Here is a 17,995-nt window from a genome sequence, read left to right on the forward strand (position 1 = left end):
CTGAGGTATGAATCAACAGATGTTTTTTCCAATTGGCTGACTAGTTTCACTTCTTGTACTGTCATATTTTAGTTGATGACAGAAGAAAAGTGGAGCAAAGGGTAACTTCAGGCTTCACTTGTCACCTATATACCTGTAATGACTTGATCTTCAGGGCTTAAATTTATGCATGCAAACGCACACCCAGCATATATTAAACAGATAACAAGACGTCAAAAAGTAATACTTTGAAAAATTTAAACACCAGTTTGTTCAATGATCCACATTACAAATATATTTCTTGCCCCTTCAAAATCTGAAAGTCTTCACTGCTGAAACACGACCAAAATGCCTTTGCGGCCCATTGTTTCGCAGGTCGAGGCCATTTTCCTGTTATCCTTTAATCTCTCGAAATTCCTAGAAACCCGTCTTGAGATTGTGTTGATGCTCTGGGTCTGCCATGCTACAACATCCTGTCCCAATTTTCTCAGGGTTCATTGGCTCTGATTTTAATCTGCTGTCGGTAACATTTCGCTCTTTTGACTTTTTAACCTTTCGCTTTTCTCTTAGGAAAGGTTGAATAATCCACGACCTACCAATACTATTGATTTGAAGTCACTGCTGCTACATCTACCATAATAACTTAATATTCAATTCACATTGATGTTTGGAAACTTTTTAAAAAAAAAAAAAACTGTTTTGAAGTCAAGTCCTGGTTATGGGTACAAATAATGTATGCATGTAGAAACGAAGGCCTTTATTGTCACATTCATTACAACTTGGCCCATGCATCTAACCAATCATGGATGAACCATGAGCAGAAGGCAGCTACTGAACAGCACAAGGGATTCAGTGTCTTGCTTAACAACACTTGGACAGGTTCGAAGGAGCACAGGAACCAGGGATGTTTGGTTCCGAGGACGACTACTTTAACCCCCTGAGTTGCGCCGCCTTAATGTATGGTCATCTGTATAGTTTTTTATCGATTAACAATTTCATGAATATGTATTTACAGGCTCTAGCATCCCCTGCGACACTGAGTGCAGAATAAGCGACAGAAGACTGATGCATGTATTTGTTTGTATTGTTTGAAATGAGTCGTTCTCCTCTTCCTCATTACCTTGAGTGCACCTTGAGTCATTTAAAAATCACTCATAAGAAGAGTCGTAGTGACCCCAGGTGGGCATGTCTGGTTGTTACAGCTGTCACCACAATTTCCTTTTTATTTTATTATTTATTCATTTATTATTTGTTTTACTTTTCCACTAGCTACTGAATGGTATGAAGAAAGAAATCTTCTCCATATATAGTCATAACAGAAGTAACAGATTTCAACAGCCTTGAAAAGAGCATCATTCACCACATAATTTAACATCAATTTCTGTCTGAAAGTTCAGTATTGGTAACTTCATCACATACAAAATAGATGATTTCTGAGTATCTTGATATAAATGACAACTATAAAGGTTAATCTCATATCTTGTAGAGCCACTGATAGAACTCTAAAAAAAAATACAACTATTGATGAGGTTAGTTATTATGCCAACTCAACCAAGTCACACTGGATTTTATATTGCTCAATGACAAATATTTCAGTCTTCATTAAGAACAGTATTCACTATTTTACTTATAAATCTGTTCCAGAGCTTTTGATATTGTACTCCAATTCATCAGTTTAAAAGGTTTGTCTTTACACATTTAAACAGCTGGAACTTTATTCATATGAAAGGAATAATTTACTTCAGCTCAGTCTGTGAGATCTTGGAATAGCTAAAAAGCTAAACATTACAAGCTGAAACCAGTTTCACTTCCCATTCTTAAGTGTAGTGACATGGACGACACAGAGCAGAGAGACAAACACTTTCTGCATTTTTGACATGTATTCACCTTCACTACAAAGGGAACACTGAGGGCATCTGTTTTATCAACCCTCAACTCCCCTGGGTAATAGTATGGATAGACTCTTCAAGTAATGTATGTCTGAGATTTGAAACTTGCTCTTGATTTGATGATAGCTTCTTGTCAGTGCTTAGAGGAGAAGTTTTAGAGTGCAGCACGTCTATTAAGGGGTGCATTCAGTTCAATGACAATATCTTACTTAGGCCAAGAATTCAAATGATATGTTACTTAAACTTTACCAAAATAGAGCTGCATGCACTGCCAAACGTCCAGAAATGTTTGTGGGATTTTTCTGCTCTTTCTGTCCTATATGTGGCTTGAGAGGAGGGGTTGTTTTCTCAAGACCTTTACCAAAAGGCTGCGCTTTACTGGGACAAGTGGGCTGGCCAGTCTGCGTACAAAACGGGGAGAAAAGAAAAGGGGGGGGTTCGAAGCGGCTTTTCCAACCCATTTAGTTTTTTAGTTTATAGGTCCTTTATACACACACACACAAACACACATAGACAGTAGCAGCAGGGCCCACTGGACAAAGTCAGGATGTGACATCATCCACAGGAAGAGAAGCCAAACAACTTTTTCTCTTTCTACTGTGTCATCTGCTGTGCTCTGCTGCTGGGTGAACTTGGAGCCTCTCGGTCTGTTAGTGGCCGGCAAAGAGGAGCTGGAGGGGGTAGAGCTGCTGGAGCTGTCCTCTACAAGGAGTTAATGTGAAGAGCTCCACAACTTTCAACAACATTCCAGATTCCTCACTGTAGGAAATGAGCCAGGTACAGTGGAGACTTTTCCATTCTGTAATGTCTCAAGTTTATCTCCAGCAGCCGCATTCTTTTCTTGTTTAATCAACACAACCTGCATGTATATTCTGTTGTTTTTTTTAAATTTTGTGACTATGTGTGTTTTAATTCGAGAGACGTGAAGTAGCTATTGTTAGTTTGCACTTTTAAAAGGAAAATCCAATAAAAATCCTGAAAGAATGCTTGGAGGGTCTGCCAACCTCAGTACGTGATCAGACATGCTTCAGCCAAAGGCAGCTGAAGCATGCAGGGAGACACCTCCAAAGATCAAAATAAATATAACTCTTTCAAACACAATGCTTTCATTTCGTTGAGCCACTGTTGTTGATGTTAAGATTGTCGGTTTTCGTGTTTAGAAGAAGATTTGTTTTCATGAGTCAAGAACTGAATGAGACACTGTAGCTTGAGCCCTCCTCAGAAGCTCTTTTGTTTTGGACACATTTAGAGCTATCTCATGACCACGTATTCACGCTCCCTCAGTGGTGAGTTTGAACTGAGACCTAGCAGAGTGGGAAAGGCAAAGTTAGGAAAATTATTATTTCTCTTCTGCACATCGAACTGCCAACAGTTTCAGGCTACAGTGACTGCTTTTTTTTCTTCAAATGAGTGTATCAGTCAACAGCATTTCAGTATTTATCATGTGAGTAAACATGATGAATCAAAATGTGTGCTATTTTGAGTCAGAGTGAAATAACCCCAGGAAACTTTAAGATAGGCAGTTCAAAATGGACACAAATGCGGATATAGTATCATGTTGCAACCAGTCACTTGAATGTGACTGCAGTGTAAAGTCAGTGAAGGCTTAAATCTAATCCTTTCAAGTACTGAATGGAAACAAAATTCACTTGGGGGCTACAAACTCAACATGATGACATTAGACCCTTATAATTCTGTGACAAGTCTTTTTAGCTACCCGTTATAAAGTTATTATTCAATGATGATCAACTGATCATCTCAAATTATATTACAATGCATGCTGACTTACTCTATATGTTCCATGACCAAATCAGTGAAGCATGTAACTGTTCATCAAGTCCTGCTCCTAATCAGAGTAAACAACCTGCTGGTTGATTAATAGTGCCATCAATTTGCTGCAAGTTTCATGCACAAAAGCTCTTTGTTTTTCGACAGTCAGTGGATTCATATGGCGTTACATATAGGACATTTCTGTCATAATAGCCACCATTGTATCCCAGCACACAAAATGAGTTGCGGTGTTGATTTTTTTTCTCAGTGATTTCTAAAACTTTCATATTCATCAGAGTGCCATCCATTAGGGTTTATTTTTGTTGCTTTCAATGTTTCGAGGGACTGCTTATAGGACTTGTGACAAGGTCTCTGAAATTACATAGGGCAGTGGAAGCAGTAACTCCACGGAATAACCTGCGGTACACATTGTACTTTGGGTTACTTGAATAATTTCACATAATGACCTACATCTTGAAAATGTTAGACATGTGAACTTTGACGGCATGCCTTTTTCGTGACTTTATGAGAAATGCTGATTTACAAACCTCCTTTGTAAACAACCAGACAATTATATATGTGGCATGCAGCTTAAGTTTTAGAAATTGGGTCTGACACATCTCTTGGTGAAGCAGAGGATTAACAGGAAAGGGATATGCCAGAGACTAATTTGTTGTTATATTTCACAGAGACTTCCCACCATTTGAAAACTACAGTTTCCTGAATGACAAGTCCCGACCCCCTAGTGACCTGATTTAAGAGCTGGTCCTCTCTCAGGAAGGTCACAGTTGGAGCTCAAAACTAAGTATTATTGTGAAGAACTTTTCCCCTTATCTCGGGGGAAACAACTAAGTCAATGGCGTTGTGTCTTGGACAAGTATTCAGCAAGGACAAAACATTCAGGCCACGGAAACGTTTTGAGCCTGGCACCCAGCGTTTTGAACTCTACAAGAAGGCTCAGGCCTCACTAAAGTCTGGCTTAGACCTGAGGAAGGTTGTCCAGCTGCCAGAGGGTGAGAATCTCAATGACTGGATTGCTGTACACGTTGTGGATTTCTTTAACAGAATTAACTTGATCTATGGTACGGTAAGCGAGTACTGCACGGAGCGCACCTGTCCAATCATGTCAGGGGGTCTGAGGTACGAGTACAGGTGGCAGGATGGCGACGACTACAAGAAACCCACCAAGCTGCCTGCTCTCAAGTACATGAACCTGCTCATGGACTGGATTGAGTCGCTCATCAACAATGAAGACATCTTTCCCACCAGAGTAGGTGTGTGAGGAGATTAAAAATGGAAGTTTTGAGTGTCTGGGATTGAAAGCTGCCAAGGAATCTGGATCAAACCGTTTGCTCAGTTTTCTGTGCTGCTTCCCTCATTAAAATTTTAAATGGAACGGTAAAGGTTCTAAGAGAGGGTAATTAAACAATAAGGTTGTCATTTAGAATATAATGAATGGCTTACTATGGTCTTGTTTTTCCAGCATCACATTCGAAAACTGGCATTATTAAGGGGGGCAATTTTTATACACGATGGAGCTCACAGGTGAAAAAGGGACTTAATGGATAACAAAATGGCAACATTAAAATCCACTTACTAATGCTATGCTATTGCATATATATGCTATTCACTATATGTAGATACACTAAAAGAGACTATATGAAATATTTTCTGCTTAAATATTAGATAGTTAAGGTGGGCCCTGGCAGATCAGAGGCAGACATAACAAAACATAAAACCAGTAAAAATTAGGGAAAGGGGAAAAGAGGGACTCAAATAAAATGATCACTATAAATCCGGTCATTTGTAGGATTTGGCAATGTATAAATATAAAGTACATGTACTTACTTATTCAAATAAACTATTGTACACTTTACATCAAGACATTCTTTGTTTAGGAAACTGCTGAAAAAGATAAGATTATTGGAATATTCCTCTACCATCTGTAAATTATGGTTTGGCAAGAAATCAATTGAGATTTCATATTGATTTTCTACAAAATAGACATTAATTACTTCGGAAAATGACAAGAGTAATCAAGAACTAATCAAGATTAGACGGCACATATAAATGAATAAATAATAACAAACACACAAGAGAAATGGAAGAGTACATAAAAAAAGCTAGGTTCAGTAATGCTTTGTCAGTCAACAGTCATTTTACTGGGCAAAAACTCAATTTGTTGTGCTATAGATCTAATATACAGTTATATTATTTATTGTTCCTCAGCAGATATGCTGATATGCATTGCCTTATAGAACTGGCTTGTGAATAACATAACACAACATAACATTAATTCCTAAAGTAATAAACCCATAAGGTGTTGTGACAGGTGGCACAATGTTTATATCGAGACTGGAAAGGATAAAAACTACTCCATATTTTGTTTCCAAGCTGAACTACAACTTCCTGTGATGCCAAATACGGGAAGAGAGAAAATTTTATGAAACGAATCAGAATTAGACCTTGAAAATAGATCTTGTTTACTTTCAGAATGTATTCTTTGACCCCTAAGCCAAGAAATATCAGAGTATTTAGTTATCATCTGTGAAAATCACAATTTTCAATTTTCTGTGGATTATAAGACATCATGGAGTTTTACTGCAGTGGAAGAATCTATTAGTTATCGTGAAGGATTTCCTCTGAATTTTAAATTCCATTAGAAAAATGATCAAAATTTGCACATCACAACTAAGCAAAATGTTTTTCAGGGGAAATTGAACTGACGTCTGTGACATTTATTTTCCTTTTCAGGTGTTCCTTTCCCAAAGAACTTCCAGCAAGTGTGCAAAAAGATCCTGAGTCGTCTCTTCAGGGTGTTTGTGCATGTTTACATCCATCACTTTGACAGCATCTGCAACATGGGGGCAGAGGCCCACATCAACACCTGCTACAAACACTACTACTTCTTCATATCAGAGTTCAACCTCATCGATCACTCTGAACTGGAACCTTTGGTGAGACATGACAAGAACCTCAGATATGTGCAGCATTAGAAGGATGTTATGGATCAAGATACTTTTCAATTTCATAGTCTCATAACTATCAGTCTTGCAGATCCCAGCCATCATACTATGCCCAAACACATTGCAAGAAGAAAAACAACAATATTATAAAATGGTAACGCTGAATCAACAATCCTTTCAATGGAGGCTGAATATTGCAGTCATTTGATGGCAGATTTTTAGAAGGTAGTTATTAATTTTCATTGAAGGGAGCTTGATAATAGGCTAAAGTTATCATCATTATGACAAACGGGCTTTTCAAAGTGGAAGAGTAATGACGCACTTGTGTCAACACACATTGGAAAATGTGCACTTTTATGCACTACAGCCATACCTGCATTGTGTCTCATATTTGGTTTATGTACATTTCACTGTTCTCCATTCATCATGTAGAGACTGTAGATTGCACTTAGAATTATGACTTAAATACGATTGATTCATCTTGCCCTTTGTTTTCTTTCCCAACAGAGAGAAATGACAGAGAAGATATGCAATTAAAAAGACTACAAAGATAAAGGATATTCCCTAAAAAGTTCCATCATCAAATCCAAAAAAAAAAGAAAGACAAACGTGTTCACGAAGGATTTTATTTGCATTAACATGGTGCTATGCCATCATCATGACTTCTTTTTACAAGAGCATGTTTGTTTATGTCTTTGCTTTTTTATATGATTTTGTAAACAATCTCTTATTTTAATGAGAGACAGTTGTTTTATTTGCTGAAAAATGTTTTTATAGTTTGAAATTAAAATAGATTCTGAAAAATTTATTTTTTTTTGACATTTTTTTCCACATGTATTATTTATTTTTCTGAATCCCAAATAATGACACATTTACTGCAACAGAGCATTCTGGTCTACAAAATGGAAGATGACTGAACAACTCACCTCAAATGACAGAAAAAGAAAAAGTTTATTGTTTAAATGCACCTTAATCGTGGTTTCCAAGATTTAGTGCCCAGGAATCTGTGCTTTATTAATTGGCGCCTGCAGTGAAGAGAAGGAATCAGATAAATAGTTTCATGTCAGACTTGAACCAGAAAATATAAAATACTGTCAAAAAAGTGTATGTTTATGATCTTAATGATGAAGTATTTCAGTAATGTGGTGTCTGACGTGTGTACCAGCTGTAGAGTTGTAAATAAAGCTGATCTAAATGTCCCCCTCACGATATGAGGCGTGTCGTAGTGACGTAACATAAGTCAACTACTGTCGTCCAATAGAAGAATGAGTTCTTCAAAAAGAGGCGGGACAAACATCTGTTATTGTACCACCCCCCCCCCGCCATAGAAATAAATGAGGTTTTCCCGCCGGGCGCGTAACAGATTGTCTGTTGGATGACCTGTGGTTAGCAATGTTTGCCTACATCAGCTGTCAGCGGCTCTGACCAAGGGGATTCGATCGGTTTGAATACATGATTCAGGTTAGAGCATTTATTGAAATGACCCTTGCTTTAACGAACTGTTTGTGACATTTGTGAACTAAAGGGACACGACGTAGTTGGAGTTGAGACGCGAGGTGAAGTGTCGGTTTAGCTAGCAAAGCAAGCTTACTGTAACACGGTTTTCTAATCTCTTAAAGCATCACTTAAAGATAGTATTTCTACTTATTCTTGTTACAGCACTATCTTATGTAAGTGTTTAGAAACCTACGTTAGTCGAATAATCGCCCTACTTCTAATCCCACAACTATTGTTAAGCGGATTTGTTGTCAGTAATTTAGAGTCACCGAGTTTGATTTGCTAATCATAAGATTAACCATCGGTGTTTAATCAAGGAGATTTTAGAGATTGATTTCAACTGCTTTGAGTTAACAACCTGCAATTTCTTGCAGTGTCAACAAAAAAGGATGTTTACTAGCTTAAAGCAGACCTGATTTGAGAGGCGACGTGGTGTGACGCATCTTATCAACCAACCCTGACAAAACATTGGACGAGACCTCCGGGGTTGGTTGAGAATTGAGGCTTAAACAATGACGCGTTTGATAGAAATTACGTTTTGTGTGATACAGGGACAGACATTCTTGACGAACGATTTGAACCGATGTCCACGATGAACTGTGTACGTGTGCATGTTCTAGTCAATGAAGCGTACTCATTTCTTATGTCCCATGCACGTCCCTGTCAGTGAAGCGTAGTCAGGATCCCCGATTAAATGTTTATGACTTGTCCACAGTCGGCAATATGGTGAGACGCAGAGTGATGACTGAGTTGCAAGCCTTCCAGCACTCACTCCAGGTACGCAGCACACGCTACAGTTGATTTGCAACCCCTGCCTTGCTGAAAACACTTTCGATACAATCGAACTGCTAGTAATCAGTTCCCATTCCGTCAAGGTTACTACAGTGGATTGTCATCACTATCAGTGAGTCACACACTAAAACAGGTTGTGTAAAAGCTTCTGGTAACATCCAGAGGTTTGGCCATTCTGGAGTTTCCTGCATTGTCGTCTACGGGTTTGGCAGGCTGCCAGAAATAGAAGTTTGACATATGGGTGATTAAAAAGCTGTTATGAAAGGGTTTCATTTTACTCAAAAGGTTTTACTTGTTTCATTTTATGACATACTAGAGATCAATATTTTTCAATTGTTCGAAATTTGTTAGTATTTCACTTGTTGACCCCTGTTGACAAAAATACTGGGTTTCCTCTTTTTCTTTTGTAACTTCTGCATTTTCATCTGATTTCCGTGTCATCTATTGCACTTTCCCCTTCCCTCATAGAAACATATTAGAAATGTGACTCTGTCCATTCCAGAGCAACCCCCAAGCTGTTGGTGAGGTTGGAAAATGTTGCAGGGAAATTCAGGAGAATGGGGTTCCCTGTAAGAACGTCCAGTACCTCTCGCAATTCCCAGCAGGTACTCAATCTCCTTTCTTTGAAACTGCATAACTTTGCAAATCCCCATGCGCTTTTTCACTCCTTTCCCTCTGCTGTACAACAGAGATTGAGAAAAGCCAACCAGTTAACATCTCAGATGCTGCTAAAAGAAAGAAGAAAAAACGGAACAGAGCAACAGACAGTGCTACTGGTAGTTTTGATGGTAATTAACACTGATATCATCATAAGATATATTTTTTTCTAGAAATTATTAGAAATGTTACTTTTCCTTGATAAACAACCATTATACTCTTCTCTTCTACGGTTCATAGAGCTCTACAGGTTGACAGATGAGGTGCTTGGTCAGGGAGCATATGCAAAAGTCCAAGGATGTGTAAGCCTGCAGAATGGACAGGAATTTGCTGTGAAGGTGTGTAAAGATATTTACTAGTATAATTAAAAAAACAAAAACAAAGGTAAAACTTACAAGCATCCATGCCTGTTTCCAGAAGTTGTAGTGGTTTGGGTTTTAAGTATTAGCAGCTCCAGTAAAACAGAGTGAAGTAAACCATTTGCGAGTTTAAATGTTTTTCTTCATGTCTTGTTTTACATAGATAATAGAAAAGAGTGCAGGGCATAGCCGCAGCAGAGTGTTTCGAGAAGTGGAGACACTCTACCAGTGTCAAGGAAACAAGTGAGTGTTTGTGTCACTATACACGACCCATGTGACAGAATTAGGCAAGACAGAATGAAGAAACCGTCTCTAAGTGATGCAAAATATCTTGATGCAGGAATATTTTGGAATTGGTCCAATTCTTTGAAGACAGTTCCTGCTTTTATTTAGTTTTTGAAAAGCTGCGTGGAGGTAATTATTAGGATTATCAAACAATTTAAAATTCTAAAAGAGATGAGACACACTAAGTACATACACTTTATCTCTCTAATCCCTTCAGGCTCCATTCTCACACACATCCAGAACCGAAAGCACTTTGATGAGCTGGAGGCCAGCAAGGTGGTGAGGGACATTGCGCAAGCCCTTGACTTCTTACACACAAAAGGTAAGTCAAGATGAACAATTGAACAACCTGCACGCTAAAGGTCCTTTGCCATGTTAACAGTGTGCTTTCTTTCAGGTATTGCCCACAGGGACCTTAAACTTGACAACATACTCTGTGAATACACAAATCAGGTAAGTTTTAAAGGAGAGGAAACTTTTCAAGCAGGATGGCTTTTGCTAAATGTATATGCCGTGATCATGTTTTTCACTCACTTTTTATTCAGGTGTCGCCTGTAAAGATCTGTGATTTTGATTTGGGCAGTGGAGTAAAACTCAGCAGTGCCTGCACACCCATAACAACTCCAGAGCTCACTACACCAGTAATGTTTAATCTCTAATTCAAAGGACCAAATCAGAAAATTCAATACCACATTTGAAACAAATTTCTTTAATTTCCTTTTTCCATTTTTTCTTCCTTTTTTTCATATACTTAGTGCGGATCAGCAGAGTATATGGCTCCAGAAGTGGTGGAGGTGTTCACTGATGAGGCATCCTTCTATGATAAGCGCTGTGACCTGTGGAGCCTCGGGGTAATTCTGTACATCCTGTTGAGTGGAAGTCCCCCTTTTACAGGGAACTGTGGCACTGATTGTGGCTGGGACCGTGGAGAGACATGTCGGACATGTCAGGTATGTTTATTAATTAAAGACTTCATGTTACAAACTTTGTACAGTATACTTCTTGTGTCAGAAACTAAGATTCTTTTCACAACCATTTTGACTTGTACTAGCAGGCTCAGCCATCAGTATGCACGGCAACACGGCCCAGACATTACAAAGTTATTAATTGCTCTTCACAATGGCTGACAACAAGAGTTTACTAATCATTGGGAAGATACATAGCATTGGTCGGCTCTTAGAGTTACAGATTAGACTATTTGGTTCTTAATTTTCACACTTAATTTCACTTTAACTTTCCTTTACAGAAAGACACTCAATCTAGCAGTGCCTTTTGCATCCTCTGCAATACCGTTCCACCTCAGTTTTGACTTTTTTAAATTCCTATAATTGAACATAGGGGTTGTGTAAAACGATTTGTCAATATGTCAATTAGAGATTTTTTTGCCTTGGGGAAAAAGATGTATTTTGTTTGTTTTTTGGAGATTAATATAAAAAAATCTCCTCTGTTAATCCATTCAGTCAGTCAATAATTAAAAAATGTGTGTTACTCATCCTCAAGTTCACTTTTCTGTCAATGTATTTAGGGATTATAAAAGCCTAATTTATATGTTGCCGCATTTATCATGAGCACAGCAACCAGATGTGGTATCCAGTTACATTTTATTTACTCTTTACTCTAACAAGTATTTGTCATGAAAAGCAGCAGTTATTCATTTTAGCTTGGTAAATAGAAATTGTGAAATTGTGCACACCTGTTAACCTGGTTTTTGGGGTTAATAATCTGCCAACCAACATGACTCAATACCCTTCAGAGGGGACACTGTATTTTTGGACATGGATCATTTTCCATTGCTGACTGGCAGCAAAGAGTCACCAGTAGATTTTCATAAAAATAGAAACTGATTTCAGATTACACCTCATATTAATGTCAGTCCAGATCTGCCTGCTGAGTTGTTTCTCTTTATTATATCTTTAAAATTGAAGTTCTAACTGAACTGAGGCACTGTGCTTTATATACACATATTGACTGATTTTCCTCCTTCCAGAGTCACTTGTTTGAGAGCATCCAACAGGGCAAGTACGAGTTTCCAGAAAAGGATTGGGCTCACATCACAGATGGAGCCAAGGATCTCATTGCCAAGCTGTTGGTTAGAGACGCCACTTTACGGCTCAGTGCTAGTCAGGTTCTCAAGCACCCTTGGGTACAGGGGGTATGTATAACTACATCTACAACGTTGAATAACTGATCTGATATCTGTTTGAAATTCAAAGAAAAAGCAATTCCCAAATGTTTTGTAATAATAAAAAATCCCTCTTTCTGTAGAACGCTCCAGAGCGAGGTCTTCCTACTCCTCATGCTCTTCAGAGGTAAGCATGGTAAACAGTTTCATTTTAGCTGAAAAGGAAATGAAATTAAGTCAAGATACTGGACTTGTTTATGCCTGGGGTTTTTTTCACATCTAACCAAGCTTCAACCAATCCTCTAGATTTAGTTTCACACTGCCATTTGGTTAGTGTACTGAACCTATCAAAACATATCAAGGTGCATTCTATCACTTGCTCTTAGGTTGGTTCTATGTGTGGGTTGTTTTTTTTTCTGCTTTTCGTATACTTTGCTTTTCATGTATTAAATTTACTGAGTGCATTCCAAAATGTGAACAATGTTTGGCCCGACTTCTAGAACTTATACAACCATGAATTCCATCTTAAATTGTAGGAGTCATATTTTTGATGGCATACTCTCATTGGTCCAAGAGTCTGAATTATCCAATGTCTTAAATACTGCAAACAAACTCAGGATTAGCTCATTACAGATATAGATTTGGTCTTTTGGTCAGTCAAAGTTGTCTGTAGACCCTCAGTCCTAACTATAGAATGTTGAAGACGTGACCCCTGTAATTTTCATTTTGACTTAAGTCTTGGCCAAAAGTTGTTAAGTTGTCTCAAAACGTTCTCTGGTTTTTCTCCTTATCTTCCAGGAACAGCAGTACCAAAGACCTGACCCAATTTGCCGCAGAGGCCATTGCCTTTAACCGCCAGCTATCCCAGCATGACGAGCAACAGGAGGACGTTGGAGCCATTGTTTGCTCTATGAGGCTTTCTCCTCCTTCAAATTCCAAACTCGCTCGCAGACGGGCTCAGTCCAATGCCCTCCGCGCTGGGGACTTTGCCCCCTCTATGGACAACCTCTCAGCCTGAAGGAGCAGCAAAAGTTCCCTCATTTCCCCAGCTGATTGGTGCCTGTGTACACAAATGAGCTTGCTATTACAGGGAGTCTGAACCCACACTATGTCAAGTGACTAACTTCCTAGTGTTACAGCTATTTTCCATTGGCCTGTGATCTTATCACCCAGACAGAAGTAATCTGTAGATACCGCTTCCTTGATGAAATTCCTGAATTTTGAAAAACATGTAGTGCTTCCAAAACTTCAAAACAGGATTGATTCATTTTATCAACATTCAATACCTGTTATTTCTATAAAACAGCCCAAAACATATCAAACAGAGCAAAGTATTGCATGCATTATATTGCAATACATGCAATATTTTTTAACGCATACAGAACTGTTTCTACCAAATACCTTTTTTTATCTTATTCACATTTTGAATAAGAGTAATTCATATTACTTTTTTTTATTTTTATTTTTTTTACAATTTGTGTTTTTATTCAAATCTTATTTCGATTTTGTTCTCTTATGTAGTTACTGGAAAATACAAGGGATTTTAATTTATATTTTGCCTTTATATTTTAGTAAAGTGAGTAAGAATTGATAAAAATGAAATACAGTCGTAGTTGACTTTGCGTCTCTGGATATGGGTGTCATTTTTACCTTGCCAAAACATGCAAAACTTAAATAGTTTGTCTAAGATTGCAAATGTTGAGGGTACATGATGGCGCTTCATAAATCTTTGATCAAATTACTGTCTTTGATTTTTTTTTTATTATTATTATTTTTTTTTTGTCAAGCTCTGTTTATTATTGCATTTAATTTATTTTAAAGTACATTACAAACTACCTGCAGTAATGATGTACTTGAAAATAGGTCATTTGCCAAGTTTATCTCTGAGGGAGCAAATCATTTAAAAAAAAAATCTTATATTTAATAATATAGAGTACTTTGGTCTGGCAATGTGAATCTGACAGCTACAGAATTTTTCTCTGAAGGACCTCTTATTAAATGTTATCCTCCTTGGACTCCGACATTACCTCCGGCTCTTTTTGCACCTCCTCTTCTTGAGGTTTGTCCTGGGCCAATGCAAAATGAACCCAAGAGAGGTTTTTTGTTATAAGGTATTAAGCTGTTATTTTAGACTTGAAATTTAACCTAATTTATTTTAGTTTGTGACTAATGTGATTGATTAATATTGCAGTTGAGTGCTAGTTAAAGAACACCACATTGGGGTTGAAGGAATTTATTTTTATGGAAGATTTTGTGCATTAATATTGTTATTTTTGGTAATGGATGTGCAAATACAAAGGAAGATTGAGTAAGACTTCTGCCTAAAAAACTTTCTTGGTGTTTTTCTTTTGACTATTGTTTCCTTTTTTTACCCCCAAAGGTAACAGCTTTATGGCATGAAGGGTCCAGTCTGTATTGTAGACTGGGTCACTGTTGCCTGTCCAATTTGGCAGTCTCTTCTGACCCTGTTAACTGTCGGTTGCCTATCAAACAATATGTCCCCAGATATATCGTTGTGATGAACAACCCAGCCCTATAGCAACTAGAGACCTTTACTGGGTGACAGGAAGAGATTGATTCAGTGTATACATAAACTGGTGAGTTAAAACTTGATTTATTCAAGCCCTCTCACTCTTAAATCATGTAAAGGACTTATTTGTTTGCAGCCATTCATTGTAATTGTCCCAAATGATTTACAGTATTTGGTATACAACTGTCTGAAATTGTCAACATTATTAAAGGGTCTTTTGCATCAATGATTCATCTTGCATATTTTGATGGCATTCTCATCTCAATAAAAAAAAATTGAGGTTGAATATTTCCCTTGAGTGGTTCCTCTGATATATTTTTCGATTTTACAGCATGATCCAGTTAAGTAATTTCGACAAACTGAAAAATCCTGATGCCATTAGAGATAACATTTCTATTCTTGTAATAGCAATGGAAGACTTGAGGTGTCTGTGTTGTTGGATAATCCAAGTCCAGTAACATTAAAACCATTCTGAACCTCTATACCTCAACTTATTTTTCTGCTGATTCCTTTGAATTTCCTTCAAAAGGCCTTTAGATCTGAGCACATACATGTGTTTAGTGTTGTCAAGTCTTTGTCAAAGGGCTCTACTGCGCCCCCCAGTGGTGAGGCTTCTGTAACCTGTCGCTTCTTGCAAGTGATCTATTTGTCGCTCTGCACCTGCTGCACGGAGACACTCCGCCAATCCTGCAGGATGGAGGAAACCAGGGGGATACACCAGAGAGGATTGCTTGTCTGATTTCATGTAAGTGACGCTTTCTTCAAGTTGTCTTCATGCTAATTTATTTTGAGAGGCTAGAAAGGGTCAGAATCTGAGGACGCTATTTCAAATCATTCATTCGCGCCTTCTACATTAACACATAGCAGAGACTGCATTTGATGACACTCTCAAATTTTAAGCATGTGAGAAATAGTGATTCATAGTTTTTATTCATTTGATTAAGATTTTGAAATTATTGATGTTATTTCAACCTATGCCCCCTTCTCCCGTCCCTCCTCTCTTTTATTGGCGAACTCAATTTCCTATGTGATTTTGCTCATATGCAGTGAGAAATGATGTTACCGGAAAAAAATCCTAGACCTTCTGCTGCCACAAGAGTCACTGAGCATGGCCACTTGCAGCACCCCATCCTGCCCTCCCCAGTTCTGTACTGCGCCTGTAGCCTGTGCATCATGCTGGCTGGCATCAACATCACCCTGGTGGGGGCGTTTGCTGTTCACACTTTAATCACAACCAGGAACCTGCTCATCCTCGGACCTCTCCTGTTATTAATAGCATTGGCCTTCTTCTCTGCGTGCTGTGCCACCAGCAGGAGGCCCCCGAGCCGCGCAGTCCGTAAGGTCAAGGGTGCTAACAAGTGGGGGCTAGTTCAGATAGGTACAACGGTGTTCGAAATGGAAACTAGTGAGCAAACGCTGCAGGACTCCATGGTTGTCCAGCTTGGCCCCATCCATTCTTCCAGCTCCTCCCACAAATCCACTTCCAACGGCAACGAAAGCCCCGCTACACTTGTTTGTCAGGAAGGGACCTGTAAGAGATGCTCCCTGAGTAGAACATCTCCTGTGCAGAATACCTTACACAAACTGCCTGTTTAGTGTGTTATAGTGTTTAATGGGTAAAAAAAGAGGTCAATTCTTCATCATAACATCAATTTTACACCGGATAAACCCCCCAAGAACCAGTTAATTTTATATTGACCAAACAATTTTTGGGTTCTGTCTAATCACCTTATAATAGCTGGGCGGGTTGCGATGGCTTTGCTATTTATACAATAGAAGAAGGAACGTCTGATTAACTGTGATGAAGAGGTTCAAGAGGAATATTGAGGCTGTCCGCTTGTTATTTTCTCAGCAATGTAAGAACAGAAATATGCAGTAAAGTATTTAACAAGCAACACTGTTACCCTATATAGAAATACTGATGTTTTAAAGACGATATCATCTTTCCACACAAACCGACACATGACCGTGACATGATGTTTGGATTACGGATTACCTGTCTCCTAAAGGACAGAACTCCAAATTATTTGAGGTGTAGAGCAAATGTCATTTTGGAGCAAATCTATTTTTCCCTATTTTTATCAGATTCATGAAGCTCTTCCGATATATATAACCTGATGTTTAAGGGATATTTCAAGTATTGCCCCATTGCCAAATAAAACTTAACATCCACTGAACGAGAAATTTGATATGAGTCATCAAAAACACTGGTTCCCACCCCCCTGTCTCTGGACCAGGACTAGTCCGCGGATCATTTGGTACCGGTCCGGACCTTCCGGATCTTATCTTGAAAAATGACTGTTTCTGCCTTTGCCTTACTGCCGCACTTAATATTGTAATTGCCTAATATATGTGTTACTGTCTATTTGGATTGAATGCTGTGAACTGACAAAAGTTTTTATTATTTGAATCCCCACGCCTCTAACCGGTCCGTGGAAACATTTTCTTGCATAAAACTGGTCCCCACTACAAAAAAGGCTGGGGACTGCTAATCTAAAAGGCAAACTAATTGATTGAATATAGCATGTTGATAATTGGGATCAATACATCTGGACAAGTAAATGCATCTAAATATATGTATTCACCTTCATATGTATTCACCTTTTTTACCTGTTCATATTTGAATATGATTTTGATACTCTGAAAAAAAAATGGTCTTACCCTGGTAAATCATATCCATAGTTTTAAACTTGCCATAAAGAATTGCTATCAAATTTGTTAATGTTTAAATCAGCATTATTATATGTGTGTATAACCAAACCTGTGAAAGTCTGTGTTAATAACCAAACCTGTTAAAGTATTTAACCCACTCGCGATGCATTTTTTTGTCACGTTCTAGTGTTATTAGTATTTGAGATATTGAGATCAAGCAGAATTTGATGTGTGCATGAGGTGACTTTAAATAGCTGAAATAAAGTAATAACAATTTTAATAGATTGCAGCTTATATGGTATGCTTCTGTTTGAGACTGTATCAGACCTCACAGCAATTTAACAGTAGCTCTTTGTTCGACTTGCTCAGATGTTTAAAACACATAATAAAAATTCATACCTGAATATGAAGTACGCAAGTGTCATAACAATTACGTATTCTTACGTGAAAAGCATGTCAATGGGGCAAACAGCCCATCCTGAATATGAAGCCAATAA

General features: G+C 38.1%; 2 protein-coding genes across 2 annotated transcripts; both read left to right on the plus strand.

The window, feature by feature from the left end:
- Window positions 1-2,273: 2,273 nt before the first annotated feature.
- Window positions 2,274-7,412, plus strand: mob3c (MOB kinase activator 3C). Its single transcript, XM_086161770.1, has 4 exons — window positions 2,274-2,645; window positions 4,328-4,912; window positions 6,393-6,595; window positions 7,112-7,412. Exons 2-4 carry the CDS (start codon window positions 4,495-4,497, stop codon window positions 7,139-7,141), a joined length of 651 nt encoding a protein of 216 aa, XP_086017896.1. The 5' UTR covers window positions 2,274-2,645; window positions 4,328-4,494; the 3' UTR covers window positions 7,142-7,412.
- A 530-nt stretch (window positions 7,413-7,942) lies between these two features.
- Window positions 7,943-15,072, plus strand: mknk1 (MAPK interacting serine/threonine kinase 1). Its single transcript, XM_086161544.1, has 14 exons — window positions 7,943-8,065; window positions 8,817-8,878; window positions 9,396-9,498; window positions 9,583-9,681; window positions 9,791-9,888; window positions 10,073-10,152; window positions 10,250-10,323; window positions 10,412-10,516; window positions 10,592-10,647; window positions 10,740-10,835; window positions 10,950-11,144; window positions 12,182-12,346; window positions 12,460-12,503; window positions 13,115-15,072. The coding sequence occupies exons 2-14, from the start codon at window positions 8,825-8,827 to the stop codon at window positions 13,332-13,334; spliced, it is 1,389 nt and encodes a 462-aa protein (XP_086017670.1). The 5' UTR covers window positions 7,943-8,065; window positions 8,817-8,824; the 3' UTR covers window positions 13,335-15,072.
- The last annotated feature ends 2,923 nt before the right edge of the window (window positions 15,073-17,995 follow it).

Source organism: Fistularia commersonii, chromosome 16 (assembly GCF_037954325.1).
Source record: "Fistularia commersonii isolate RoL2024-O1a breed Wild chromosome 16, RoL_Fcom_v1.0, whole genome shotgun sequence".
In the NCBI taxonomy this organism is placed as follows: domain Eukaryota; kingdom Metazoa; phylum Chordata; class Actinopteri; order Syngnathiformes; family Fistulariidae; genus Fistularia; species Fistularia commersonii.

Coding starts and splice junctions, on each gene's coding strand:
- mob3c (XM_086161770.1), top strand. CDS start 4,495: ATGGCGTTGTGTCTTGGACAAGTATTCAGCAAGGACAAAACATTCAGG. Junction 4,913..6,392: donor CATCTTTCCCACCAGAGTAG/GTGTGTGAGGAG, acceptor TTTCCTTTTCAG/GTGTTCCTTTCCCAAAGAAC. Junction 6,596..7,111: donor ACTCTGAACTGGAACCTTTG/GTGAGACATGAC, acceptor CTTTCCCAACAG/AGAGAAATGACAGAGAAGAT.
- mknk1 (XM_086161544.1), top strand. CDS start 8,825: ATGGTGAGACGCAGAGTGATGACTGAGTTGCAAGCCTTCCAGCACTCA. Junction 10,324..10,411: donor TTTTGAAAAGCTGCGTGGAG/GTAATTATTAGG, acceptor TAATCCCTTCAG/GCTCCATTCTCACACACATC. Junction 12,504..13,114: donor ACTCCTCATGCTCTTCAGAG/GTAAGCATGGTA, acceptor CTTATCTTCCAG/GAACAGCAGTACCAAAGACC.